A 26,365-nucleotide genomic window follows, 5' to 3' on the forward strand; every position below is an offset into this window, starting at 1 on the left:
GATAATCATCCTGAAGTTGCTCAAGTGCTGCATGTTTTCACCTTTTTTTTCTTTTTTTTGAGACAAAGAAGGTGCCCAAGTGAGCGAGGGGCAGAGACAGAGAAAGAGAGAAAAAGAGAGAATCCCAGGAGAGGCAGAGAGAGGGAGGGAGGGAGGGAGAGAGAAGAGGGCGCATCCTCACCCGGAGTGGGACACGAGCTCACCCAGAGCTGGGACACGTCCCCACCTGATGTGGGACTCAAACTCACCAATGGTGAGATCACGACCTGAGCCAAAGTCAGGTACTTAACGGACCGAGCCACCCAAGCGTCCTTCACTTTGTCTTTATTTGAGAACAAAAACATTTTTAAAAACTCACCCTATTCAATAGAAGAACTCACACAAACACACCTATGGAGGCACCCGGCCCGGTGCGGGTGGCTGCTGTGAAGGGAACCTAGCGCCCTGAGCAACGACGGCAGCTTGGCAAGACGCCCCTCGGATTTTATATTTAAACGGTAACAACACACACAAACACGTGTGGTTCAGCAATATTCATTCACATAATGGCTTCTGAACTCATTCTTCTGCAACACCTGCTGGCCTCACTGGGCGGTGACGGCAACCCTGGGCGCAGATGCTGGGGGGCCCCGTGGGATGGGCACTTGGGGCGCTGCCTTCTGGCTCCTCTCTGCAGACAGACGCTCCAGGCGCTCCGTGTAGAAGCCATTGAAGTCAAGTCTGCGGGAGGAGAGGGGCTGGGCTCCTGCACCCCCAGGTGCAGAGGCGCCCTCCCTGGGGCAGCCCGTCCGCCCCACAAAGGGGGAAGGGTGGTCTCTGCACCAGGTGCAAGGGACACGCACCCACAACGAGGGCCTCAGGCTCCATCTGGCCTCCGCTTTTTCAAGCAATACTGACACCAGAACTCAAACACACATGAAAATTAAACAACAACAAGCGTCCCAGGCCCTGTCCTTAGGACATCCGATGCCCAACACAGGACACCTTCCCAGGCAGGGACACCCCCTCAATCTCCTGGAAAGAAGCTGAGCCACTGCCTCCCCTCGGAAGAGCTGTGTGTCCAGGATTCATGGGCAGTGGGAACCTGACAGCCCCAGAACCACAAACTGGCTGAGCGGCCTGCTGGTCCCCCTCCCCACGGGGCCCCTCCCAGAGTCACCAGGAATGTACCACCACACCCCCGCACCCCCCACCACCCGAGAGTGACAAGGCACAGACAGCCCCAGGAGCCCAAACGGGGCGGGTTTAGTACGTGCCGCCACGACCCTCACTGTGCGCTCACAGCCCACAGCAGAAATGGCATCCCCGGTCCCATCCTCCCTCCCGTGGCCACCCCCTGGCTGCTCATCTGAAAATGGGGGCAGGGGGTGGGGGCTGACGCAGCTGCCGTGCATAGCCTAGGGCTATGGGGGCACTGACGGGGCAGCCCGACACACGCTGGCGCACACACACGAGTGAACACAAACCGCTACGCACACCCGTCTGTGACTTCAGGGGGTGACGCATAGGAGGCTAAGGACAGACACCCTCACACCCGAGCAGACCCTGCCTCAGTGACACCTTCCTGAGGTGGCCCAAGGCTGCGTGGCAATGGTGAAGGGGGAGCCGGCGAGGGAAACCCGGGAGTCCCATCAGGCAGGGAGGGACAGGAGGGCGCCCGTGGCCGCGCGGGAAGCTGCCTGGAGATGACGCACCCACCTGGAGATGACGCTGGCCATGCTGTGCTCACAGTCACTGGTGCTGTAGAGGCTCAGTCGGGCCAGAAGGTCAAGCAGATGTGCTGAGAAATTCTTATCAAACTTGTTGATGGTGGCCTCGAAGCTGGAGGCCAGCTGCGGGGCGTCCACGTGCTCAGCCAGGTACTAGAAGACAAGTTTGGGCACCGTGAGCGCCCCCAGCCCGGCCTCAGCACTGCTCTCACCAGCTCAGCTTCCCCGTCCCTTTATCTCTAATAGAAGAAAGGATCTGGGCAAGTTTTTGCATGATAAAAGGTGAAAGAGGACAACATAAAGCTTCCTGAGACCACAGGACAGAGACACAGTCTGGGCAGCTGGCACCCTGCTTTGCTCCCACCCGCCTGGGGTGTTTTTTCTGCAACTCAGGTTTTCGAGCTAATGCAGCATTCTCTCCTGGCTCCCTCTCACTGGAGGGAACGGACCCAGGGGCCCGGGAGCAGGGGCCTGGGCTGGTGCTGCAGGGCCTATGCCCCGACATCCTCTCCAAGGAGGCCCCTCTAGTTAAGGCTGGGCTCTGACCATAAGGACAGCAGGGCCCACAGCCCCACGCCTGCTGTGTGCCAGGCCCTCCAAGGGGCACCCACACCTGGGCGTTCCTCCCCGTGGGGGAACCGTGGCCTTGCCCTCAAGCACAGTGGGGCTAAGGTTTGGACAAGTCGAGCGAGAAGATTCTCTGGGACTCATATTTAATATCTAATTCAAAACAAACTTTTTTAACCAAAAGAAGAGTGAAGGGCGGCAGCAGGCGCGCCTGCTAAGCTGCAGGCCCAGCGATGCCGGACGAAGCACACCTTCCTGGCGAGCTCCTTGCGGGTGCGCTCCTCTGCCCGCTCGGCCTCCGTGGGCGGCCCCAGCATTGTGCCATGCTCCAACATCAGGCGGCCCAGCTCACCGTCCAACTTCATGCTCTGCGTAAATCTCTTGGGGTCAGAAAGAAACACTCCTGTTAGCGTCAACCCACCTGGCCCAAGTGAAGGGTGTGCCTCCGCACAGCCAGGCGGTGTCTGCTGTGCCCATGTGACCTTACGGGCGCCTGCCCAAGGGCTGGTCCACTGACTGACTGAAGAACGTTTCTCCCCCGATGGAGCCCCACGTGACCGCGAGAGGTCTAAGGAACCAGTTCCCAGGCTCCTGTCCTCTGGAGGTTGGCCAACACCTCGCACGCTCTCCACTGACCCCACCGACTCAGACCCCCTAGGCCCTGAAGCCCCAGTGAACCCCCACCTCACCCCTTCTGCCTTCCAACACTTATATTCTGTGCCAATACTTTGGGGCAGCTGCTTGTAACTGAATCAAGTAACTCAAGTCGGACAAAGAGAACAGCAGGTGTCCAGAAAAAAGGCCCAGAACAGAGGCCCACACCGGCGGAAGGGGACTCAGAGCAGCACCCCTGCAGACAGATGGCAGGAGGCGAATGGGCTGTGGGGTGGCCGCACCTGCATGCAGTTGGTGAACATGACGCACACGGACATGAGCCTGGAGAACACCTTGAGTAGCTCCGGGTTGGTCAGCATGCAGTCCTTCAGACAGTTGTCCAGGAAGCTCGTGTGGTGGCCCAGCACGTCATCGATGTTGGACGCCTGTGCGGAGAGAACGACCCGGCCTTCACTCTGGGAACGACTTCGCAAGCAGACGGACTCCGCGGGCCTGGCTTCGGCTGAAGCTCTGCACGTTTCTGGTCTGTCGCCATTTTTCAGATGACCCTGTGCCCTCTGAGGGACAACATCACCCCCAACACGCCTGCTCTCGCACACACACACCCTCACCGTGCTCGTAGGGAAGCCTCTTGTGTGTGCGGAGGGCTTCGCTTCCTCCCCATCAGCCTGCGGCCGGCGCTGCTCTCACCCCCGACCCCTGACCTGCTACACTCCCTCCTCAAGAACCCGCTGGAGCCTCCTCAACGTTCCGACACGCCAAGCTACAACTCACAGACTTCAGGTTCTTCTCGAGGACGTGCCAGGTCGGCTCCATGACTTCAAACATCATGTAGTACTGAATGTTCTGAACAAAGTTGAGCATCCGCTGCCGCAGAGTGAAGGCGCCGGCAAACCTGAGCGAGCAGACGGTTTCAGCGCAGATGACAGGGAGTCGGTGATCTACAGCATGTGGGGGCCACCCGCCTTGTCGTCAGGGCGTCTGCTCCGGGCTCATGCCCCTCCACGGGGGCCCACACGCGGACACGAACACCACCAGCGTGTGGGGCACCCCTGGCCGACAGTGAGCAGCTGCATGTGAGCCAGCAGGAGGAAGCACACGCCCCCAAACCTCGAAGGGCTCACGCTAACGGGCCCGAGCCCCCACGTCTGCACAGACGGCTGAGGGACAGAGCCAGTGGCCACCGCGGTCGGCAGTGGCCCTGCTCCGCAACGTGAAACATGTCACGGATCTATAAGCTACAAAGGTGTGCGACAAATTGCCTTTTTGCAAGAGGGGAGCGCGTGCGCGCAGACGAGACGCACCACTTAGCAGAGTGCAGGGAGCACTGCTTGGCGGCCTTGTTGCTGATCCAGACGCTGCAGAGTTGCCGCTCTACGTGCTTGCAGTAGAACATGTGCCTGAAGAGCATCTGGTAGCGGGTCAGGGCTTTCCTGCAGGGAGCAGGAGGAGACAGGCGCGTAGGTAGGCTTCTGGGCGGCACCAGAGCTCATGAGGCTCGCGGCAGATGGCGGCCTGGGCTTCGGCGGCACCGAAGCGGTTCTGCGCTCCGGCCACCAGGCGCCAGGCAGCCCACCCTGGACACAAATGGGTGTGGAGGCACCTTGGACGTTCTGCAGAACAAGGCAGGTGCCGGGCGGATCCAGTCCCTTCCTCCTGGCAGACCTGCTGTAAGGTCTAGAGAAGCTAGTGCTGGAAGGGTCAGGAAGGACCAACGCTCACCTATTGATAATCAGCGACAGGGGCCACTTGACGACGTAGTCGAAAGAGAAGGCCTCGAGGCCACTCAGCGTGAGCTCGGTGGGGTCGGCATGGACCATCGCCTTCTCCTGCTTGGTCTCGATGGCCAGAACCCGCAGGAGCTGGGTGATGAGGTCATGAGGCATCAGATCAATCTTGGGAAAGACCGAGAGAATGGCGTCGAGTCCTGACCACGGCACCAATCCAGCTGCATTGCAGCACAGGCCGGAGAAGCAAGTCCCTGTGGTGGACTCCGTCTCCGAGCCCAGCTTGCAAAACAAGCGCCTGCCAAGAGACCCCACTCAAAAAGGAGGCGTCTTTCCTCCGCCAAAGTAGGAAAACAAACGTACAGAGAGATCATTTAAAATATACCTGACGATATAAATGAAAAGCTATGAAGTCAGAAAGGCCTAAATCCCTCCAGATTTACAACTTTACCGCAGGTGCCAGGCTCAGGCTGAAAGAGAATGTACGTGGGTCTGAAAACACAGTACAGCTGACCCTTAAACAACGTCGGGGGTCAGGACGCCAACCCGCCGTTCAGCTGAAAATCCACGTGCAACTTCTGACTTCCCCTACCCCCGACTACCGATAGCCTACTGCCGACCAGAAGCCTTTCCGGGACAGCTGATGGACGCACGCTTTGCGTGTCATACGCCATACACAGTGCGTCCTCGTAACAAAGAAAGCTAGAGACAAGGAAACGTCACTGTGCTGCATGTACCATAAAACACCCACGTGTGCACACGCGGGCTGCAGGTATCACTGTCAAGAGTTGGTTCCTCCCGTGTCTTTACCTCAAATGTCTTTCTCAGGCAGCTGCTCCAGCTCTCAGGACACGGGGAGCGGCCTGAAAGGTGCTCCCCCCCGCCCCCTCACCCCCAGCCCACCTTGAGATCGTCCTTGAAAGGGTCCGTGTTGGCAGTGCTCATGCGCAGGGCCAGCTCCAGCAGCGCCTCCAGGCGGGTGGGAGTGATGTCGTCCACCGGCTTCTTCAGCTCCTCCTCGGTGAGGTCCATGAAGTGCACGAAGAAGTCCCCCTGGTCCATCAGGAAGTAGCGCTTGATGGACCTGCGGGTGGACGCAAGGTCATCGGGAAGACTGGCCGATGCGCACAGCGGCCCGGACTCGGAGGCAGGCATCTGACGAGGAAGAGCTGCGTGCTTGCAAAGGGCTCCCACCAGAACCAGCGGTTTTGATGATGGGGGTGGCGGGGGGACAGGGGGAAGCCAGGAGGGGCCACACGGCCCAGGAAGGACGTGTCAAGCACACAGCCTGCCAGCGTCCCACACCAGGAAACATGTTAGAAAGGGGAGACCAGCGGTCAGCTTCAAACAAACGGAAACAAACAGCTCTTAGGCAGGGGCAAAGAACTCAGTGCCCGGCTACGCTGCCTGGAAGGGGCTGGTGGGGCCGGGGGTGAGACTGGGAGGCTGTGTCACTGCAGACACTGCCCTGCTGGGCCTCGGGGAGTTAGGACCACAGTGGCAGGGTCACAAATGTGCAAGGTTCTCAGGCTGTCTTCTCAGGCAGGACAACCTGGCAGTGTGCTGGTTTTTACATAAATAGGATAGAGCCACTAAAAGTTAATTCGTGGCCTTGGTCAGACACCTCCGATGGTTACACATGCTGAGCTAGGAGGCCAAGGACAGACGGCACACCTCAGGTGCGCCACAAGCTCCTTCTCTTCCATCAGGAAGGCCAGCAGGACCTTGCTGGCATAGTTGAAAGCCTTCTCGATTTGCTCAACATATGCCCGCTCCTTCAGAGTGTAGATGATCTCCTTGGCCACTGGGCAGGTGACATCGTGGCCACACTCTCGGACTACATTCAGATATTTTCCTGAAAAGACAGGGAGAAAGCAAATTAAAATTTTCACCATAAGTACAATAAACCACAGACCTGAACCTCGGATGCTGTAACCCAAACAGTAGCTAGAGAACCGGAAAGAGAGGTTGAGAACAGCCTACAACCCTCTACATGTGGCAGAGAAACACAACCAACTGATACCCACGGAGCACAGAAGCGCTAAGTGCTAGAACAGGCTGGACTCTCCAGATCTTCTAAGAACACAGAAATAATTTCAAAAATATTTCAGAGAAGGAGATTCTAAACCGTCTTCCGACCCCGTCCTAGACAGCACAGCTCCCAGAACCAAAGTGCCGAGTTCCTGGCCAGCAGCGTGTCAGGTACATCGGTCCATGTGATGGTGACAGGAGCATCACTGGCCCAGTGAGGCCTGCATCCTTGGCTGTTTTCCTGTCATGGTATGAGACCAACCCAGTGAGAAACAGATCTTTGGTCTCTGTCCCTGGTTGCTGGCGCTGAACTCCTAAAACTCTTGGGATTTTGTTACTCATGAAGCCCCTTCTGACCACACCTGAGTTCAGGCCAGCGAGGGACTCTCGGCAGCTTCCCTAGACGGCTTCAGGGTGAGGGCTGGTGGCCAGGGACCCAACCCCGTCATCACCGCCCACTGAGGTCAGGATCGGGAAACGCTGAATAAATCACCAACGGTCAATCATTTCATCAATCATGCCTGCATAATGGGACCTCCATAAAAGTCCTAAACCAAGGTGTCTGAAGAGTTTCCAGGGAGGGGTACACATCCACACGGGGATGGTGCACCCCAAATCCACAGGCACAGGAGCCCCTGTGCTCGGGACCTGCCCAGACCTCACCCCACGGGACCCTTCACCTGGCTGTTCGCTTGTATCCGTTATAACACACTGGTAATTTAGAGAGTAAAGCGTTTCCCTGAGTTCTGTGAGCCGTCCTCGCAAACGGTCACACCAGAGGAGGGGGCCATGGGAGCCTCCCATTTGCAGCCACTCAGACAGGACCCAGTACTTGCTGATGTGTGTGCCGCCCCAAAGGACTGAGCCTCAAACCAAGGAGCCCGCCACAAACCCCGGGTGGATGGGATGAGGGCTAATTTACAGGACGCCCAGCTTGTGTCCACAGAGAACAGGAGAGCGGGATGCCGGTGTGGAAAAGCCCCGCGTCTGGGGTCAGCTGGGAGCAGGGAAGCAACTTTCCTGTCAGTGATAACAGAATTCTAGAAGCGAAGTGGCAAAGAAAAGGCGTCTCTGAGACACACCCCCAGGGTCAGGGCACAAAGCAACGGCACCCAGAGCCACAGGAGTCGGACGGGACGGTCGCCAGGCAGGGAAGGCACCACCGGGTACAGGGCCGTGACGGCAAGGCCACAGGCAGAGGCACACCGGGGCCGCAAGGCTCACCTGTGCTGAGGACCTTGCCTGCCATCTTCTGCAGGAAGGAGGGGATCTGGTGCTGCACGACGGTGTACCTCTGGTCCCAGTACTTGTCGTTGTAATCCTCCTGGATCTTCTCCTTGCGCAGCTCGTGCTCTTCCACCATGAACTCGCTGCGGGCACAGCAGACACTCTCGGGGTCTGGCCGACCAGAGCCCCCTCCCCCCCCACCGGTCGGTCCCCGGCTGTCAGCAACAGTGAACCCACCCACACCCCCGGGGGCAGCTGTTTCAACTGGGGGCTCGGAGAAGACCCGGGGCCACGGGGCCACAGGGGGACCTCTACCTCCACCCCTCCCAGGGGAACTCGGCACTTCCCTCCATCACAGACACGGACAACGCACGACCCCAACAGCAGGGGCGCGACCCCAGCACACCTTCTTCAGATACCACTCTCGCAAGGCAGGATTTTAAAACTTGTTTTTTCAAGTTTACTTAAAACTTTATTTTATGCGAGAGACAGAGAGACAGGGAGAGTGCGAGCAGGGGAGGAATAAAGAGAGAGGGTGAGAGAGAATCTCAAGCAGGCCTGATGCGGGGCTCGAACTCACAAACCCTGGGATCATGACCTGAGCCAAAACCAAGAGTCGGACGCCCAACTGACGAGTCCCTCAGGCGCCCTGCGTGAGGCACAATTTTAAAATCGTGTTCCTGGGGCGCCTGGGTAGCTCAGTCGGTTAAGCGTCCGACTTCGGCTCAGGTCATGATCTCACGGCCTGTGAGTTCGAGCCCCACATCAGGCTCTGTGCTGACAGCTCAGAGCCTGGAGCCCGTTTCAGATTCTGTGTCTCCCTCTCTCTCTGCCCCTCCCCTGTTCATGCTCTGTCTCTCTCTGTCTCAAACATAAATAAACGTTAAAAAGCATAACAAAAATAAAATAAAAAAATAAAATAAAATAATAAATAAATAAAATAAAATAAAATAAAATATAAAATCGTGTTCCTTGTAAGGCCCTCCCCTCAGACTGTTATTTGCACCATTAGCAGAGAAACACTACCCCAGCCACAAACTTATTTTTAAAGTATTTTAAGAAATCTACCTCAACACAATAGACTCCTTCGTGAGCTACCCAAGCTCCGTTTACGTATTTAAACGCGTGATGCGGAGAAGGAACGCTCAAGTCTCACCCCTGGGAAGGAAGGAAGCTCAGGCCAGGAGCCGCCGCTCCAGGCGACTCCAACGCCCTCTGCTCGACAAGATAAAGCCTCCCGGGGCTCGTGTGGGCGTCTGCCCCTCGCGTACCTCACCGGTGTTCTCCTCAGGCCCCGCGAGCCCTACCTGTACGGGTCGTTGATTATCCCTCTATAGATCCACTTCTCCAGGATCTCGAAGTAGGGCACGCTGGCAGCCTTGGTGAGGTACAGACACAGCTCCTGGGCCTGGCTGTCCCCCGTGTAGTTGAAGCTCCGGTCATGGAGAAGGCTCAGGGTTGACCCCCCAACACACTCGCCTTTATCCACCGAGGTGGCTGCAAGGACATGGAGGTGGCGCTCAGTGCGGCGAAGGGGGTGCCCTTGGCACTTGAGGCCATGTCACGAGAGGCCAGGGCCTCAGTTCATCTCCGGTCTCCCGGGGACAGGTGCCGCTCTCGCGGGACACACTCAAACCGTAACGCGCTGATCGCTAACTAAAGCCTATCAGGAAGAGCTTCCAGAGTTTTCCTGCCACAGACTAACACCTGACGCCCCGTGGGCTCTGGCCGCACAACACGCTGGTCCTGCCGATGCTCCCGCGGGAGGGCCGGCACGTCCCCGGGGGCGGGAGGGCAGGCACGTACCCAGGGAGGCCAGGATGTCCAGGGTGCGCATGGCTGGCTGGATGTAGAACCAGAGCTTCTGCAGGGACAGGAGGCCCTGCCTCTGCAGCTGCTCCAGCTGTGTGACCAGGATCAAGTACTCCTTCACCAGGGCCCTCATGGCGGCCGCCAGGGCGTGGTTCACCTGCCCGTATTCGAAGGAAGACTTCTCTTCAATGAACCTAGGAGGGAGAGGGCACCTGAGCAGGTGAGGCTGAGTTTTCAGATCAGATGTCACAAGCTCTGGGTCCCCTCCCCACTCAAGCTCTTACCCTTGAAGGGAACCCGTAGACACCAGCCCCCTGCACTTGTCCCCAGGCCCTTCGGGACCGTGCCAGGAGTGAAACCCGGTCACGACAAGACAAGCGCGCTCTTGGGGTTTTGTTTTGGGGGCACGAGGACTGAGCTGCAGGGATCGGGAGCACCTGGGAAGGCGGGCGCCCACCTGGTCACCGTGGAGTAACTGGCAGCCACCGGGAGGACCCTGTTCACCAGCTCCCGGATGGACAGGTCGAGGTTGGGGTCCACGAGGAAGGTGCGGCTCTGCCTCCCGGTGAGAGGCTGGGCGGTGATGTACCTGCCGTCCACACCCACCAGCACGTAGAGCAGGTCCTCCACCACAGCCGACTCCTGGGCGGTCAGGGGCAGCGTGCCTGCGGGCCGCGGACACCGCTGGGCCGTGGCCTCGCGTCCAGGGTCCCCGCTCCCACAGACCTTGCTCCCAACGGAATCTCCTCGGCAGCACCCCCCCCTCCCCCCACCGGGTCCCCGGTGCTACGCCCTCCAGCGCTCACGGGCGCGAGAACCAGGCTGACGGGAACCTGACTGGCCCCGGAGCGGTGCGCCACAGCCTTAAAGCCCCCGGCGGAGAAAAACTCCCACTCCGATAAATGCCCGGCCTTAAAAGGATGTGGTTAGGGATTAAGGAGCGCTTCTGCCGTAAGCTGTTCTCACAGCACTGGTCACGGCCAGCAAGTCTGGGTTGCGGCACGACAAAAAGATTTTCCTCAAAGACTTTAAAACCGGGTACGCGCAGTATGAGGCGGCCCCCTCACAACCACGCCACGGACCGAAGGACAGTCGCGAGCCATCCCCAGGGCCGCCCGCCAAACACCTCCTGACCCAGGCAGCCCCCTGCCTGTCTCGGCTCACGGGCCCTGACACGACCCCCACTGCTCCCCCCCAGCAACACCTGCCGGGAGAGACCGCCGTGCGCGGGCAGCCAGAGGCAGCAGAGGCAGAAAGGTGTCTCCACGAAGCCGCCCCCCACCCCAGCCTCGCAAAGCCGGCCCCACGCGTGCCTGTGTCGGCCCCACAGTGCCCCAAACCGGGGCCTGGCGGCTCAGGGTGGTGCTGCACCACACACGCAGGACACGGGCTCCGAGCAGGCAGCCGCCGTCTGTGGCCCGGGTCACCCGGCACGCGGAGGCGCACTCTGAGCTCTGGCTCCTCTCCACGACCCCGTCACGACAAGATCACCCACAGCTCCCGTTCCTCGTGAGCAGGGCTGTCTTCCGGGAACGGCCACCAGCCTCGGCTGCCGCTCACTTGAAACCTGAGCGTCACCCCACTTAGAGCCCCGGCGCACGCTCTCAGTGGGGTTAAGGGGTACAGCGCCAGGTCAGCTGGTCCTGAGGGCGGGACCTTGGCCTCAGGGGGCAGATGCCACCCTGCCCCTCCAGCACCCTGCCCACGTGTGGGAGACAGCACCGCAAGCCGTGCTGCTGAGAGGCAGGCGAGATAGGAAGGGACTGCTCCGAAGGGGACACTGCACCGCGAACCGCGGCCAGGAGAACGATCCAGCAAGGTCTCTGTGGCTCGCCAGGGTTTGGGGAGTCGCTGCAGAGGCGACGTGGGGCACAGCCCTGCCGCTCAAACCCGCTAGCTCTGGGACTGTGGAGAGCACCCCAGGGAGGAGGGACAGAACACGAGGCTCCGTGCCACCAGCCACCTGGGCCAAGTAAAGAAAGCAAAACACCTGTTCCTCAGCCACACTAGCTGCATTTCAATGCCCATGAGCTCCATTTAGCTGATGGCACCATACATTCTGGATACAGCATATCCAGAACATTCCTTCAGCACAGAAAACTCTGGGGAGGTAGAGGCCCAAGCTAGTGAGGGCAGGACAGTGTGTGAGCAAGAAGGGTTGGTGAAGGCTGGGCCCGGGACCAGGCTGGGGCAGCGGGAAGGAAATGAACACAGGGGCCACCCCCAGCTCCAGGACCTGACAAACAGTGACACCGGTCGCCACGAGAGGAGTGGGGACACCAGAGGGAAGGTCAGGAGCCCCGCGGTAGACACAAACGGCAGACAATTGGCCCCATGAGCCAAAATTCAGGGAGACATCCTAGGGATAGAGACCTGAGATCACAACAGGGGCATGATTCCTTCAAACTAAAAGGTCACTGTGGAGAGGGAAACAATCAGAAAAGACCCAGGAGCAAACCATGGGACCACTTGGAAGGGGGGGGCGGGGGAGGGCAGACACAGGGAGGACACAAGAGCTCGGCCCTCCTGAGCACAAAAGCACAGGAAGAACGGTGCCCCACGCCGCTCACACATGCCAGATGTCAGAAACAGACGTACCGCATACCTATAGGCACAGCCATGTCCGTGTTGACGCCTGAGCCAGGCAGGAAGTCCCCAAGGAGGGTGGGTCTGTCGTATACCCACGGTGGAAAGACGGGGAGGCGCTGGCCTGAGTTTTTTTTGGTCTGCTTATCTCGAAGCAACTTTCTTGTCAGTTCCAGAGACTGCCGAGGGTGTTTTCAAAAAACAAAAAAAATATATACTTTTAGTACAAATGCTTAACGCTAACACATACAGCACTGGAGAGATCGCCTGCTCCACGCAAATGAGGAAGCAGGATGACTGTCTCCACGCCCGTCACAGTGTGAGGAGCTGGGGACGAGACGGGAACCCAGCCTCTTGTCAGGGTCCCAGTCTGTGCAGAACCCACAGGTAAACCGGCAACACCAGCAACAGGCTGCACCTTGCCGGGGACAACTCACACGGACCCCGTCACTTTTCCCGGAGACACAAGGTCTAGTCATGACCTGATGGGTCACGGATGGGTCAAGGAAACCAGGCCACCCCCCCCCCCCCCCCCGCAACAGCCAGCTGGAGAAGGGCGGGCGTAGAGGAGGGATCCACCCAGGGAAAGGCCGACCCCCGACATGCCCGGAGCAGCAGTCCTCCTGCGGAACCAGCCACCAGAAGCTGACCAGGGCAGGCCGAGGTGGCCCGGCTGTCAGCAGAGCCAGCTCAAAGGTGGCCAGGGAGAGAAGCAGGTGCAGACCATTTTCTCGTCGATCACACAGGGTGGCAGTGCGGGGACCCGGGAGGTGCTGATAGGACACGCCCACCGGCACTGGCTGTCATGTGTCAGAGCCATGGTGCTCAACAGGCACGTGCTCTGCTCAGACCCTCGTGGGGACGCAGCTGAGGGAGCTTGAGAGCCACAGAAGTTATAGCCTGAGAAGACAGCTGTCCCTCAAGTGACCAGGGCAGGACACGAAATCAAGAGCAAGGAAAAACAGTAAGCAGAGAAGATAGAACACGACGTAGATGAAATTATCTACAAAATACAACCTTAAGAAACAAACTGTGAAAACCTAATGGATGGAAACGGAGACTCACAGTATACAGGGCAAGACCCACACGAGTGCCTCGGACACGCGAGCCCAGAACAGGCGAGCCGGCGCGGGTGACGCAGGGCCTCGTGTTTCTGACCTGCAGCGTGCGTCAGAACTGCCGTCCCTACGCAGCTAGGTCCCCATCGGGAGCGAGCCGCAACCCCTCCACGTCCACGTTCCTCTCTAGCTCGCACACACCCATCGCCGCACCTGCTCCAGCAGGCGTGGCCCGTGGACGGCGGGTGCAGTACCTGCTGGAGCGTGGAGCCTGTGGCCACGCTGCCGAGCTGCTTCCTCAGCTCTTCCAGCTCCTGCATGGAGATCTTAGAGGCCGTGGCAGGGCCGCTGAAGCCACTGGTGCTGCTGCCTGCAGCGCTGGCCGCGAGCTCGGCTCTCTCTTTGGCGTTCTGTTGTAAGTACTGCAGGGTCTGAAAACACACGAGACCCTACATTACACGCCTGTGCTCTGCTGGGCACGGCCAGGCCCCCTCCTTCCCTCCTGACCCCAGCCACCCACGGAGGGCAGCGGCAACTCCCAAGTCTGTGGGCTGCAGTCTCTCCGTGTTTTCTGCCGTGAGGTGTCATATCCTCAGACAGAGAGGAAGATAATCCCGCGGATGCTTGACAGCCAACTCCCAAACCCTGTTCCCAACTCAGCCTTTTCTCTACACTCGGCCAGTCTCCCGTCCCGCACGTGGCAAGAGCTCTTCCCTCTGTGTGACGGTCAAACCTGCCTGGTGTGGCACGACAACCTTCTCCAGACCCTGGGCCTGCGAGTGAGAGGCCCAAGCACATCCCCAGACGCCCTCGGGTGCAACAGCATCTCCGGCCTTGACGTGACGCTAGGTGTTTTTCTTAGGGTCACAAGTAACATGCCCATTCAAAACAGACAAAACCCCTGCGTGAGACTACGAAATACAAAACCCTCCAACCACAGGGGTAACCGCGGTCAAACTTCCTAGGGGCACCGCCAACATGAGCTACTGTTCCTCCTGATGCACCACCGACACACCCCTGCGGTACGTCAGAGTGCTGCTAGCACAAGGCAGGGAAGGAGCCCCGTGTTGGGTGCTGCAGGCGAGCAGAAACGTGCCGTCCGACAGCAGACTCACGATGTGTTATCGCAACTGAGCCAACCCACGTGCGTAGAACAGGTTAATCAGCAGCTCCACACACAAGCTCCGTCAGGAGCACCATCACACTCTCGATGAGTCCACAGCCATTACCTCTCTGTCTTCCGTGAGTTTCGATAACAGGTACACCAGTGGGTCAAGGTTCCTTGTGTTTTTAGATTTCAGTTCATCATATTTCTTTAGAAAGTCTTCTGGAGTACGAGAAAATTCTGCTATTTTAACCTCAAAAGCATAAACATGAAAGATTTAGTGACAATAATAAACAACTGTTAAAAATCTTCCAGGGGTGCCCGGGTGGCTCAGCCAGTTAAGCGTCTGACTTCGGCTCAGGTCATGATCTCGCAGTCTGTGAGTTTGAGCCCCGCGTTGGGCTCTGTGCCGACAGCTCGGAGCCTGGAGCCTGCTTTGGATTCTGTGTCTCCCCCTCTCTCTCTGCCCCTGCCCTGCTCATGCTCTGCCTCTCTCTGTCTCAAAAATAAGTTAAAAAAATGTTAAAAAAATTTTTTAAATCTTCCAGAAAATTAAACACGAAAACCAAAACCGTGAAATTAGGTAGGTTAAATAATCATACACCCCTGAAATAAAACTTAAACTCAACAAAACATCTCATTAAACCTACCCATGATCTCCCACAATTTCCCTCCTGTGTGCTTCAGATCAGGAAATGACCATTTAGATCTTTCTACCAGTTTATGCATTCACTTTACACATTTAACTCTAGGGGCTCCTGGGGGGCTCAGTCGGTTAAGTGTCCGACTTCAGCTTGGGTCATGGTCTCTTAGTCCGGGGGTTTGAGCCCCGTGTCAGGCTCTGCGCTGACAGCTCAGAGCCTAGAGCCTGTCTCCCTCTCTTTGCCCCTCCCCTGCTCATACTTTGTCTCTTTCTCTCGCTCTCAAAAATAAATAAACATTAAAAAATATATATGCATTGGGGCGCCTGGGTGTCTCAGTAGGTTAAGCATCCAACTTCAGCTCAGGTCATGATCTCACAGTTCATGGGTTCGAGCCCTGTGTTGGGCTCTCTGCCCCTCCACAGCTCGTGTTCTCTCTCTTAAAAGTGAATAAACATTACAAAAAAATGTTTTTTAAGTTTACGCATTTAACTCTATTCCCTCTGGAACCAGGGATAGGCTCAGGGGTTATGTTCACTCACTGATTTATGGTGCTCCCCTTGTAATAAATTAAGATCACTTCTGTGTTCCCAGTCTGTCCAGTGAATTTTTCTAATTATCATTGTGCCATTATTAAACTATTTATTAAAAAAAAATTTTTTTAATGTGTATTTATTTTTGAGACAGCAAGAGACAGAGCATGAACGGGGGAGGGTGAGAGAGAGGGAGACACAGAATCCAAAACAGGCTCCAGGCTCTGAGCTGTCAGCACAAAGCCCGACGCAGGGCTTGAACTCACGGACCGCGAGATCATGACCTGAGCCGAAGTCGGACGCGTCACCGACTGAGCCACCCAGGCACCCCATTATCAAGCTATTTAAATAATACAAGCTTTATAGAGTGTTTCTAAAAACAAATTTCAAAATTATCTCGTACTGAAGATCCGTAATTTTGAATTATATGCTATTTGAATAAAAACAGAAAAACCTGCTTTAGAGGGATTGCAATGCAGTTGATACAGAAGCTTCCTTTCCATCCAGAGGAATATCTGAGTCTCCTTCCTCAGGGGACTCAGAACCTGGGTTCTGAGGTCAGGGTGACAGCCCAGCAGTCTCCATGAGCCACCATTTATTCATTTGTACAACAGAGTGAGTAACAAGGGCCATTATGAGAAAGCATCAGAAGCACAGAGTTGAGCAGATTTCTTGGTCCAAGAAAAGCCTTTGACAAGTATTGTCTGCCATCTGCACTGGTAATGCTGTGGCTGCTCAGTCAGGAAGCTTATGAACTTTGCGCACAAACTGTACCAGGGACGGGGCCCATCTTGTCCAGTGCACAGCACTGCACCAGGACGGGGCCCATCTTGTCCAGTGCATAGCACTGTTCCAGGACAGGGCCCACCTTACCTAGTACACAGCACTGTACCAGGACAGGGCTCACCTTACCCAGTGTACACAGTGCAGCAACAGGACGGGGCCCACCTTGTCCAGTGCACAGCGCTGCACCAGGACAGGGCCCACCTTATTCAGTGCACACAGTGCAGCACCAGGACGGGGCCCACCTTGGCGCTGTGTGCAGATACAGTGGTAGTGACATATGGGGTCCTATTCTTCTGCAGCAGGTCGATATAGACCTCAGCACCATCCCCTCCGTGGACACGCAGCAAGCTGAGCAGCTCATTGACGTCGTGGTGAATCCGAAACTCACTCATAGTTTTGGCTCTGAAACAATATCAACAATATGTTCTCCTAAAGCTAAGAGGAAAGCCGTCTACAAAAAACAAAACTGTGCTAACAGCTCTAGTGAAGACGAGGCCTGAGGTAAACGAGCAGTAGACATAGCACACAACCCATATGCTAATTAACTAATGAATATTAATTTGCAACTGGGCAAGTGAGACTCTAATCTTGTGCGACAGAAAACAAGTTCCGCACATACAAATATCATCAACTCCTGCTAAACATCGAAAACTGGCCAGAGTCAGGAATCTTCAAACATAAAAGCAGAACGGTTAAGCGTCAGCTGGTGCGTAAGTCACTAGCACACACTTTTAAAATCAGGAGGAGTTCACAATAACCAGTTATGGGCATGAGGCACAGCAGGGCATGGGCTGCGGAGTCCCAGGCAGTCTGAACCCTGACTTGGCCAATTCTGGGCTGTAAGGTCCTCGGCAAGGAGCCTGATCTCTCTAGGCTTCTTCTGCCAAGGGGTGAGTAGTAAATCCTACCCATAGAGGTAGTGCGGAGATCAAATAAAATCATCCTTATAAAACACCAAAGGGCCCATACGGATAAGTTCCCACGGTATTGTTACTAGACAAGCAGGAACAAATTCCGTTACTACATAGGGCCGACCATGAGGAAACGTTACTGGAGAAATGGCTGGTTTTACCAAAGGAAAACTGGATCTGAGTCACCATCAGTTACCTTAGTGATCATGGAAGAGCCTGAACGAGGCACTGCAAACCACAAGCAAGACAGAAAAGACAACACAGAAGTCTCCCACTGAGGCCTCTTTGAATCTCAGGGCAATCGGTTTTACACACATTCTACATTCTACAAGGGTTCCTAAGGAATGGGGGTTGTCCTACAATGGCTAGACTAGATGTCCTATGATGGATGGACTGCAAGGTCATGCTAGAGGGCAAGGGCACTGCGTTTACCATGGAAAGAAAACACCTGTCCCCCAGATACAAGTAGGTGGAGACAGGGCTTCAGAAGAAAGATCATCGAAGTGAATGTGCATTTATTTTAATTTATTTTAATATTTATTTATTTTGAGAGAGAGCGAGCGAGCAGGGGAGGGGCAGAGAGAGAGGGAGACACAGAATCCGAAGCAGCTCCAGGCTCCGAGCTGTCAGCACAGTGGCTCTCAAACCCATGAACCGTGAGATCATGACCTGAGCTGAAAAGTAGGACGCTTAACCGACCGAGCCCCCGAGGCGCCCCAATGTGAACATTTATTCTAAAACTATCCTCACATGGGGCGCCTGAGTGGCTCAGTCGGTTGAGCGTCTGACTTCGGCTCGGGTCATGATCTCGCAGTCTGTGGGTTCGACCCCCCCGTCGGGCTCTGTGCTGACAACTCGGGGCCTGGAGCCTGCTTCGGATTCTGTGTCTCCCTCTCTCTCTGCCCCTCTGCTGCTTGCACTCTGTCTCTTGCATTGTCTCAGAAATAAATAAACTTTAAAGCTACCCTCACCAAACCTTACATTTGTGGCAAAAATACAAGTGCAGACATCCTCCCACTACAAGTGTTAATACTCCAAGGAAGCTGGTCCTCTGTGGGGATTTGGAACAATTCTTGCAAGAACGGTGGCTCTCACCCGCAGGCAGTAGCTCTCCTTAGAGGCCCTCTGGAAAGGCGTAAGGGACGCTTCTGATTGTCACAGTGCCTAGAAGGGTGCTCTTGGTGTGTAGTGGGCAAGAGACCAGAGCACCTAAACGTCAACAGAAACGTCCCACCAAAAATGCTAGCAGCGTCCCCGCTGGAAACAACTCGGAGGGGCTCACGACAGCCCACTCCATCTTCCTGATGCTCCGGAGTCCTTCTCTCAGTCGTCACAGACACAGACTTCTGTGGCGGAACAGAACTTCCCTCCTCGTGGCATTGAGTGCGAGCTACCAGAAGCCTCCTCCACATTCCCTCACCCATGAGTTAGGCACACACGAACCCCCCCCCCCCCCCCCCCCAGTGAACATTTCAGGAAAACAGTCTTCGTTGAGAGTTCAAAACTAATTGCGGGGCGCCTGAGTGGCTCAGTTGGTTGAGCGTCCGACTTCGACTCAGGTCATGATCTCGCAGCCAGTGAGTTCGAGCCCCGCGTCGGGCTCTGTGCTGACAGCTCAGAGCCTGGAGGCTGTTTCAGATTCTGTGTCTCCCTCTCTCTCTGACCCTCCCCCATTCATACTCTGTCTCTCTCTCTCTGTCTCAAAAATAAATAAATGTTAAAAAATAAAAATTAAAAAAAAACTAATTGCACAAATGGGCTTGTAAAACAAAATTTGTGAAAAAAAGGTCAAGAGCCCTGATGCTTTTTCAGAGACAAAAAAATAAAGCATAAGCGATGAATCTGTCCAGGGCTCTTCTTAGCTGTGAAACGGACTGGGGATGGGGCCACAAGCCTTTACTTCCAGGATGAAGGAGCCAAAAGAGTTTTATTATGCTCTTTAAATGGCAGCTCTAAAATTATATTCTAATTTTTTAAAGAAACAGTACCCCCCTTCCTGACTATATTGCACGCATGGGTGTACAGGTCCTATCAACGCCGAAGTATCTGGGGGAAGAGGGGAGTCCGGCCATGGCCACCCCGCCCACCCCCCCACAGTAAGTCTCAAGCGTCCTTGCGTCCCTTGGATCACCCATCGCTGTTTTAACTAGGTAACTTTCACCAGGTAGGCAGCCGTGTCCGCGGCTGGGCAGAGGCGTCCTCTGCTTTCTTCACCGGCGGGCACTGAGCACCGGGCACAGAGTCCTGCGCACCTCAGGAGCTGATGGGAGGGAGGACACTAGAAAGGCAGGCGGAACGCGCAGGGCCTGACAGGCTACGAGAGAGCCGCTGGACTAAGGTAACGGGAAGCCACCGAAGGGCTTTAAACAAGGAAGCATTGCCGTAGGACGTGAATTTTGCAAAGACCACTCTGGCTCCAGTTTGGTTACTGGTCTGGAGACCAGCACGACCCAGAGGCCGCGCCAGCCCTTCAGGTGGGAGGCAAACGCGGCGTGGACAAGGGTGAGGGTAATGAGGGCGGAGGAGGAGTGGGAGTCTCCACAGCAGGGAAGCCGCACGGTTAGAGTTTGGGACGTGAACCGTCGGTGGGGCAGCGCACAGGCCAGCTCCGTACCCGAGCGCGGGGTCCAGGGGCGAGACGCCCGCCGGCCGTGCGCCCCTGAGCGGTCGGCGCACGGCCGGCGGCGGAGCGCGGGGAAGGGAGACTGAGCCCCGCCGCCTCCCCCCCGCAAGGCTCAGGCCCCAAAGCCCGCGGCCGGACTCACCGCGCGTCCGGGCTCCAGTCCGCCTAAGCTCACAGCGAAACCCGCGGCGGCAGCGGAAGTGGCGCGAGGTCACTTCCGGCCCCGCCCCGGCCGGCTCGCGGACGGTGGCCGGCAGGCTGTGGTGCCTCCTGCGCGCAGGGCGATGCAGCTGCCGCCCGCGCTGCACTCCCGCCTGGCGGGGGGACCCGGGGCGGCCGAGCCGCTGCCGGTGGAGCGGGACCCCGCGGCCGGAGCCCCGCCCTTCCGCTTCGCGGCGCGCCGGGTACGCTTCCCGCGGGAGCACGAGTTCTTCGAGGTCTGTGAGCCCAGGAGGGAGACGGCGGTTGTCGGCGGGGGCGGGGCCGGCGGGCAGGGTGGGGGGCCGTGGGCGGGGCCGACGCTCGCGGTTGGGGGCGGGACCGTCGGGCGGGGACGGAGCCGACGCTCGCGGATGGGGCTTCGGGCGAGGCGGGGGATAAGGGCCGGGGTGCTCGTGGATGGGGCGTGCGGATGGGGGCGGGGCGGACAGGGGCAGGGCTGGCAGACCGGCCCCGCCCATGATGTGCGTTTCCTGCAGGATGGGGACGTGCTGCGACACCTCTACCTTCAGGACGTGCTCACACAGGTGACAGAGGCGCCGGAGAGGCCCAGGTACTCGCCTCTGGGCCCAGCGCTGCCCCCTCCCTGGATCCAGCCCGCTCGCTCCTGGGTGATCCGCCACCCTACCCTCTGCCAGACCACCGTCCATGCTCCTCTGTTCTGGCTTCACTCCCTCCTCGCTGGTCTGTGAAAATTTAGTTCTTAAGAAACTAGAATTTGGGATTGCCAAAGAAACATCAGAGCTTTGCCGTTTATCAGGCTGCTTAAAGGAAAGGTGTCAGTTGGAAGCATAAGGTCCTCTGTCATCAGCAGGACGGCATTCCCACAAGGTGGTTTCCTTTGCCAGGGTGCCTGAGTTTACCTGTCAGGTGGCAGGCTGCTGCCAGGTGTTTGACAGCCTGGAGGACTATGAGCACCACTACCACACTCTGCACAGAAACGTCTGCTCCTTCTGCAGACGGGCCTTCCCCTCAGTGCACCTGCTGGACGTCCACATCCTGGAGTGGCATGACTCACTGTTTCAGATCCTGTCCGAAAGGCAGGACATGGTGGGTGATGTGTCCATGTTCCTTGGGGCCAAGTGCAGTCATCTCGGGCGGAGGAGGGGTTTGTCCCCAAGCTGTTTGCCTAGCTGGGGGGGGGGGCGGTCAGCACACTGCTCCCAGCTGGAGGTCAGGGGCAAGGTGTGGGGGGACTCTGTGGGTCAGGATGGAGGTGACGCTGTTTCTGTTTCAGTATCAGTGCCTGGTGGAAGGCTGTGCAGAGAAGTTCAAGACCAGCAAAGACAGGAAAGATCACCTGGTGAGATGTCACCTCTACCCTGCGGACTTCCGATTTGATAAGCCAAAGAAAAGCAGAGGGTACGCGAGGTGGTGCACGTGCCAAGCTTCAGGATGTGGCCCCTGAATTTAGAAAAGCGTTTTGAGTGTGTAGACTTTAAGGGTGCTGTTGGGTGGGGAGTTCTCAGGCAGGAGGAGTGAAACCAGTAGGGGATGGTTTTGCTGGCCCTGTTGGGAACGACTGGGATCTCATCTTGGTGTCTGCCCTGGGGCACCTAGGAATGTCACCTGATTCTTTGCTCTACCTGTATCTCCTCCTGGGGGCTGCAGCCCCACTTGCTTTGCTGACCTGGTCCTCTGGGAATCTGCCCCAGGCTGGGAGGCCCTCCCCTCATGCAGACCCTCCAACTCTTCGTCTGGTTGGTGACTTGGACAATAAAGCCATTTTGTTACACACCACTGCTCAGAACAGCCTGGGGAAATGCATCAGGAGTCATTCTTAAACTTGTATCTCTTTGCCTTTTGCAACTGGTTCCTTTGGCAGAGTCCGTCAGAACATCCTGGGAATCGTGTCGAAGTGTTACCAGGCTAGTAGTCCTCAGCAGGTCTTTGCTCTTAAAGTACTGTGAGTCTGAGAGCCCACTGCAACACAGGAGAGTCACGAGGTTCTGAGTGTAAGATGACTCTCTCCTCTCGGAGGGACCATTTCAAGGAAAGGAGTCCTACAATGCTAGATTGAGTAGGGATTGGGGACGAGACTCGATAGCAAGGTTAACATTAGCAAACTTCTCGTGGTTGTGGAAAGACAGTGGGCACCCTTGGGAGGCATTTACCACGTGGCACCACAAAAATACTTTTTTCAAAACATGAGTTGTAACTGTCACTAAATTTGCAAACGTGGCATCTGTCATGTGATCATTCACTTAAGGTTTTGTTGTAACCCTTGTGCTTGTCCCGATAGTCTGGAAAGTACGCTTTGCCAAAACAGTTAAAAAACGTTTTTTTGCAAGAAAAGTAGTGTTTTTGTGGTCAGTCTTGGGGGGGAAGACAGGGCCACAGGAGCCACCACTCACCCTGTCTCCACAGCCCAGCCACACCCGGGGCCGCTGTACGAGCATCCGCAGAAGCTCCGAGGGATGACGGGGAGCAATCAGGAGGGGATGCCATGGAAGTCTGCTCTGAACACGCGGCCTCCCTCCCGGAGCCTGTGGGCAAGCGGCGGACCTCCAGCCACAGGTCAGTGCCTGGCATCCTTCTGAGGCAGGTTGTGAGTGTGTGCTTTGTGAGGAGAATGCTGGGCTGGGCCCTGGGCAGTAGTCTCCCTGAGAGAAGGGAGTTGGAGTGTTGGCTTCAGCAGGAGTTGAGAGCCCGACCGGTCCTGTTTCTCTCGAGTCACTTTGTGTCTTGTGCATGCCCTGTTTTGGGCCCTGAGGCACAGGAAGGGAAGGCACCATCGCCCCCCTTGCATCGTGGCCTAAACTGGGATGGAAGGAACGTTGGCTGTCGTTGCCGAAGTTACAATCTACTCATCTGTTTTTCTATTGCTAATTGTGTTCTTATTGGGCTAAACTTGTTTTCGAGTCTAATTCTGGGAAGGACACAGGACAGAAGGAAAGAAATTGCCAACAAGTGCAAACCGATAAGAAGGTAGACTCTTACCCCCAGCTGCCCTCGCGCAGCCGCCCAGCCTTTGGCCTGCAAGTGGGTCCCGGATGCCGTGGCAGTCAGGGTTCCTTCCAGATGGTGGGTCACAGGAGGCCTGGGCCTGGAGCCAGTGTCGGGAGCGGCCCTCTTGGCTGAGTCTTCCAGGCGAGAGTGTGTTGGTAGAAGCGGGTCTGAGGTGGATGGCCAGGTGTAGGAAGGGAGCTGACCCCGGGGCCCAGGGCATCTTGGGAAGGGACAGCCCTGTCCTGAATGTTCCTCAAAGTGGAAGAGAAGGAGCTCGCCAGAATAAACTCACGACGCTATTTTATGAGTTGGGTTTTTGTTGGGAAAAAAAATGGTTTAATACGGAGACGACTCTTCTTTTTCAGAATACCTTCTACCATCTGTTTCGGTCAAGGTGCATCACGAGGATTTAAAAGCACCAAGAAAAAAAAGGGACACCAGTGACAACGTGGACGGAGAGCCACAGAACTCTGAGCGAGCGGTGGCCTTTCGCAGGATGGGGCGTCAGTGTTGCACTTTCTCTCGCCTTCTGGCGCGGCCGCCCTCAGACTCAGGCCTTTGCCACCCTCCATCTCAGCCCAGCTCCGTGTCGCTGAACAACTGTGTGACAGCAGAAGCAGTGACAGACCCACGGATTCCCGACACACGCTCTGGTGAATGAAATGGCCTGCCATGCCACCTCCCTGTGCAGGGCCGTCCTGAGGATGTGCCGTATAAATACGTAGATATTTGCCATAACGGTCTCCAGCCGTGACTTCTCTGTGGTCGAGCTGCGTAGGGAAATGGGCAGCAGCTCTCCGTGGGGACTCTGTTTGCAGGGCTCGGTTTTCGGAAAGATTTACAAAGCCACAGAGCCTCTGGGGGGTGAGGATGTAGCACCAGAGTCGCTGACGCTCCTGGCTCAGCAAGAGGTCCCAGGGCCGCCTTCCCCAGCGGCCATCAGCTCAGAGCTGACGGTGGGGTGAGAAGCCAAGGGGCTCCTGCACCGCAGGTGGGGTGTTGGGCTCTGGGAGAACCCTGCGGCCAGGGCCGGCCTCCCCGTGAATTGAGAATCTGGAAATTAACCCACATACTTGTGCTCAACTGGTGGGGAAAGAGTAGTCTTTTCAACAAGTGGTACTGAGATAACCGGACATCCACACGCAGAAGAAAGTGGTATATGCGTAAGAGATGGAAATACACGTCCCCCCAAAAACTTGTGCACCAATGCCTGCAGCAGCATCATTCACAATGGCCAAAAGATGGAAACAACTCACATGTCCCTCAAGTGAGGAACGCGTAAGCAAAACGTGGTGTATTCATAAAATGAAACACTGGCCAGAAAAGGGAATGAACCACTAACACTTACTACAACATGGACGAACCTTGAAAGCATCATGCTGAGTGAACAAAGGACACACACACACACACACACACACACACACACACGGCCTGTATTCTATGATTCCATTTCTATTCCATTTCTAGAAACGCCCAGTGTGCGGACATGTACAGAGAAAGGAGGTTACTGGTTCTTAGGGCTGGGGATTATGCGGAAATGGGGGAATAGCCAGAAAATACAGGGTTTTTTTCTGAGATGATGGAAATGCTCTGAAGTTCCCCGTGGTGAAGGCTGCACACATCTGTGAATCTGCTGAAAAGCGTTGAATCCTACACTTTAGATGGGTGAACCGTATGGCGTGTGAGTTTGTCTCCATAAAGCTGTTTGAAAGAACAAACATGTACTCGGCTGGCTCAGGCGGAAGAGCCTACGACTCTTGATCCCTGGTTGTGAGTTCAAGTCCCGCATTGGGTATAGAGATTTAAGTATAAAAATTAAAAGTCTTACAAGTAAGTAAAACAAAGAAATCGCGAGGCAATCCGGGAAACCTGGACGCTGCCGGACACTCGACAGGCACCAGCGCTATTCTGTGGTGGTCATGCTGCGGCTGTTTTCCCAAGTAGTCTCTAGAAGGTATTTCCCGAAATATTTGTGAAGGAAATGACATGATGTCTGGGGTCTGCTTCAGAATGATCTGGGAGGGAGGACTGTTTGGGGCTGAGATGAAACCAGGCTGACCCTGGGTAGATGGCTGCTGAAACCAGGAGCCAGGGGCACAATGACCCTGACCGTGCACACGCACTCGCCCCCTTCGACAAGTAAAGTAAAAAGGAGGAAAAGGAAGCCAAGGCAGGTGTGGACAGGACCAGCCTCAAAGACCAGAGCTCCGGGTCATCATGTCCCGAGGGCAGCCCCTCACACTCCCGCAAGCACAGCAACTGGTGAGAAGCTCACACCCACCCAAACCTTGTCCCCGGCTGCTCGGAAGGAGCATGAGGCAAACAGCTTTCTTTCTGGACTCTGAAAGAACCGAGATCAGGCCCTTGGGCGGGCATAGTGAGTGCTTACAGGGGAAGTGCACTGAGCCCCCTGGCGAGTGGGAGGGAGCAGCACCGACCCTGGAGAGATGATGAGGCAGCCTCTCCATGAAGTGGTCCAGTTAGACCACAGCAGGTGGGCGGGCAGGTGGGCAGTGGGCAGGCAGATGGGGGGGGGGGGAGGGGTGCCCCAGAGGCTTCCTGCGGCACTGCAAAGCAGGCCAGGCTTCCAGAGGACAGGACATCACCCTGCCACCTCTCCCCAAGCAGATCACCTTACATGTTTCTCCTGATTTGCTGTGGACTTCATGTTACGGTATTTTGCTGTACGTAAGTTCTTTACGGTTATGTGGTCAGTCTATCATTTATTATCTTTATGATTTTTTTTTAATTTAATGTGTCAAAAGCTCCCCCCTCCACAGGTTTATTCTAGGAGTTCACACTTGTCTCAACACTGGAGAATCTGTTACTGTAATACACTATGTTAACAGCCTGAAGGGAAAATCATATCATTTCAATATGTGCAGAAAAAGCATCGGACAAAAGACAACACTCATGGAGGAAAAAACTTCGTATTAACTAGTTGCGGAATGGAACCACAGTCACCTGGAAGAGGTATTTTGAGACTCCCACCACACCTAGCATGCTTGTGGTGGGGTTAAAAATACTTCCTTTAGGGGCGCCTGGGTGGCTCAGTCGGTTGAGCCTCCGACTTTGGCTCAGGTCATGATCTCGCGGTCTGTGAGTTCGAGCCCCGCATCGGGCTCTATGCTGACGGCTCGGAGCCTGGAGCCTGCTTCAGATTCTGTGTCTCCCTCTCTCTCTGACCCTCCCCCGTTCATGCTCTGTCTCTCTCTGTCTCAAAAATAAAAAAAAAAAATACTTCCTTTAAAAATCAAGAATGAGGT

The 26,365-nt window shown here is 56.2% G+C and overlaps 2 protein-coding genes across 6 annotated transcripts; one reads left to right on the top strand and one right to left on the bottom strand.

The window, feature by feature from the left end:
- Positions 1-309: 309 nt before the first annotated feature.
- Positions 310-20,224, bottom strand: TUBGCP2 (tubulin gamma complex associated protein 2). Of its 4 annotated transcripts, XM_027063473.2 has the most exons (18): positions 20,074-20,224; positions 16,640-16,799; positions 14,562-14,690; positions 13,587-13,763; positions 12,294-12,453; positions 10,146-10,353; positions 9,683-9,882; positions 9,184-9,373; positions 7,874-8,019; positions 6,293-6,473; positions 5,522-5,702; positions 4,614-4,786; positions 4,196-4,324; positions 3,666-3,786; positions 3,173-3,316; positions 2,528-2,656; positions 1,699-1,862; positions 310-720 (listed from the first exon to the last, which is right to left on the bottom strand). In XM_027063473.2, exons 2-18 carry the CDS (start codon positions 16,787-16,789, stop codon positions 585-587), a joined length of 2,718 nt encoding a protein of 905 aa, XP_026919274.1. In that variant the 5' UTR covers positions 16,790-16,799; positions 20,074-20,224; the 3' UTR covers positions 310-584. The 4 variants fall into 4 exon arrangements, with proteins under 4 accessions (XP_026919274.1, XP_026919277.1, XP_053063218.1 ...); XM_027063476.2 differs by lacking the exon at positions 20,074-20,224 and having other exon boundaries at positions 14,562-14,659; positions 16,640-16,779; XM_053207243.1 differs by lacking the exon at positions 20,074-20,224 and having other exon boundaries at positions 14,562-14,680; positions 16,640-16,778.
- On the top strand, positions 20,148-26,342 carry ZNF511 (zinc finger protein 511). 2 transcript variants are annotated; one of them, XM_053207246.1, is made up of 7 exons: positions 20,148-20,368; positions 20,630-20,703; positions 20,999-21,200; positions 21,388-21,453; positions 21,976-22,018; positions 22,518-22,667; positions 23,465-26,342. In XM_053207246.1, exons 1-7 carry the CDS (start codon positions 20,216-20,218, stop codon positions 23,758-23,760), a joined length of 984 nt encoding a protein of 327 aa, XP_053063221.1. In that variant the 5' UTR covers positions 20,148-20,215; the 3' UTR covers positions 23,761-26,342. The 2 variants fall into 2 exon arrangements, with proteins under 2 accessions (XP_053063221.1, XP_026919289.1); XM_027063488.2 differs by lacking the exon at positions 21,976-22,018 and having other exon boundaries at positions 20,152-20,368; positions 21,388-21,512; positions 23,465-23,676.
- Positions 26,343-26,365: the final 23 nt, after the last annotated feature.

This window comes from Acinonyx jubatus, chromosome D2, assembly GCF_027475565.1.
Source record: "Acinonyx jubatus isolate Ajub_Pintada_27869175 chromosome D2, VMU_Ajub_asm_v1.0, whole genome shotgun sequence".
In the NCBI taxonomy this organism is placed as follows: Eukaryota; Metazoa; Chordata; class Mammalia; order Carnivora; family Felidae; genus Acinonyx; species Acinonyx jubatus.

Bases quoted from the DNA above. Each gene is read 5' to 3' on its own strand.
- TUBGCP2 (XM_027063473.2), bottom strand. From the start codon at position 16,789: ATGAGTGAGTTTCGGATTCACCACGACGTCAATGAGCTGCTCAGCTTG. The intron at 12,454-13,586 runs GTACTGCACCCG...CACCCTCGGCAG, and splicing joins CAGGCTCCACGCTCCAGCAG to TCTCTGGAACTGACAAGAAA. The intron at 3,317-3,665 runs GTGAGTTGTAGC...CTCTCCGCACAG, and splicing joins TCGAGAAGAACCTGAAGTCT to GCGTCCAACATCGATGACGT.
- ZNF511 (XM_053207246.1), top strand. From the start codon at position 20,216: ATGCAGCTGCCGCCCGCGCTGCACTCCCGCCTGGCGGGGGGACCCGGG. The intron at 21,454-21,975 runs GTGAGATGTCAC...TTCCTTTGGCAG, and splicing joins AAGACAGGAAAGATCACCTG to AGTCCGTCAGAACATCCTGG. The intron at 22,668-23,464 runs GTCAGTGCCTGG...CTTCTTTTTCAG, and splicing joins CGGCGGACCTCCAGCCACAG to AATACCTTCTACCATCTGTT.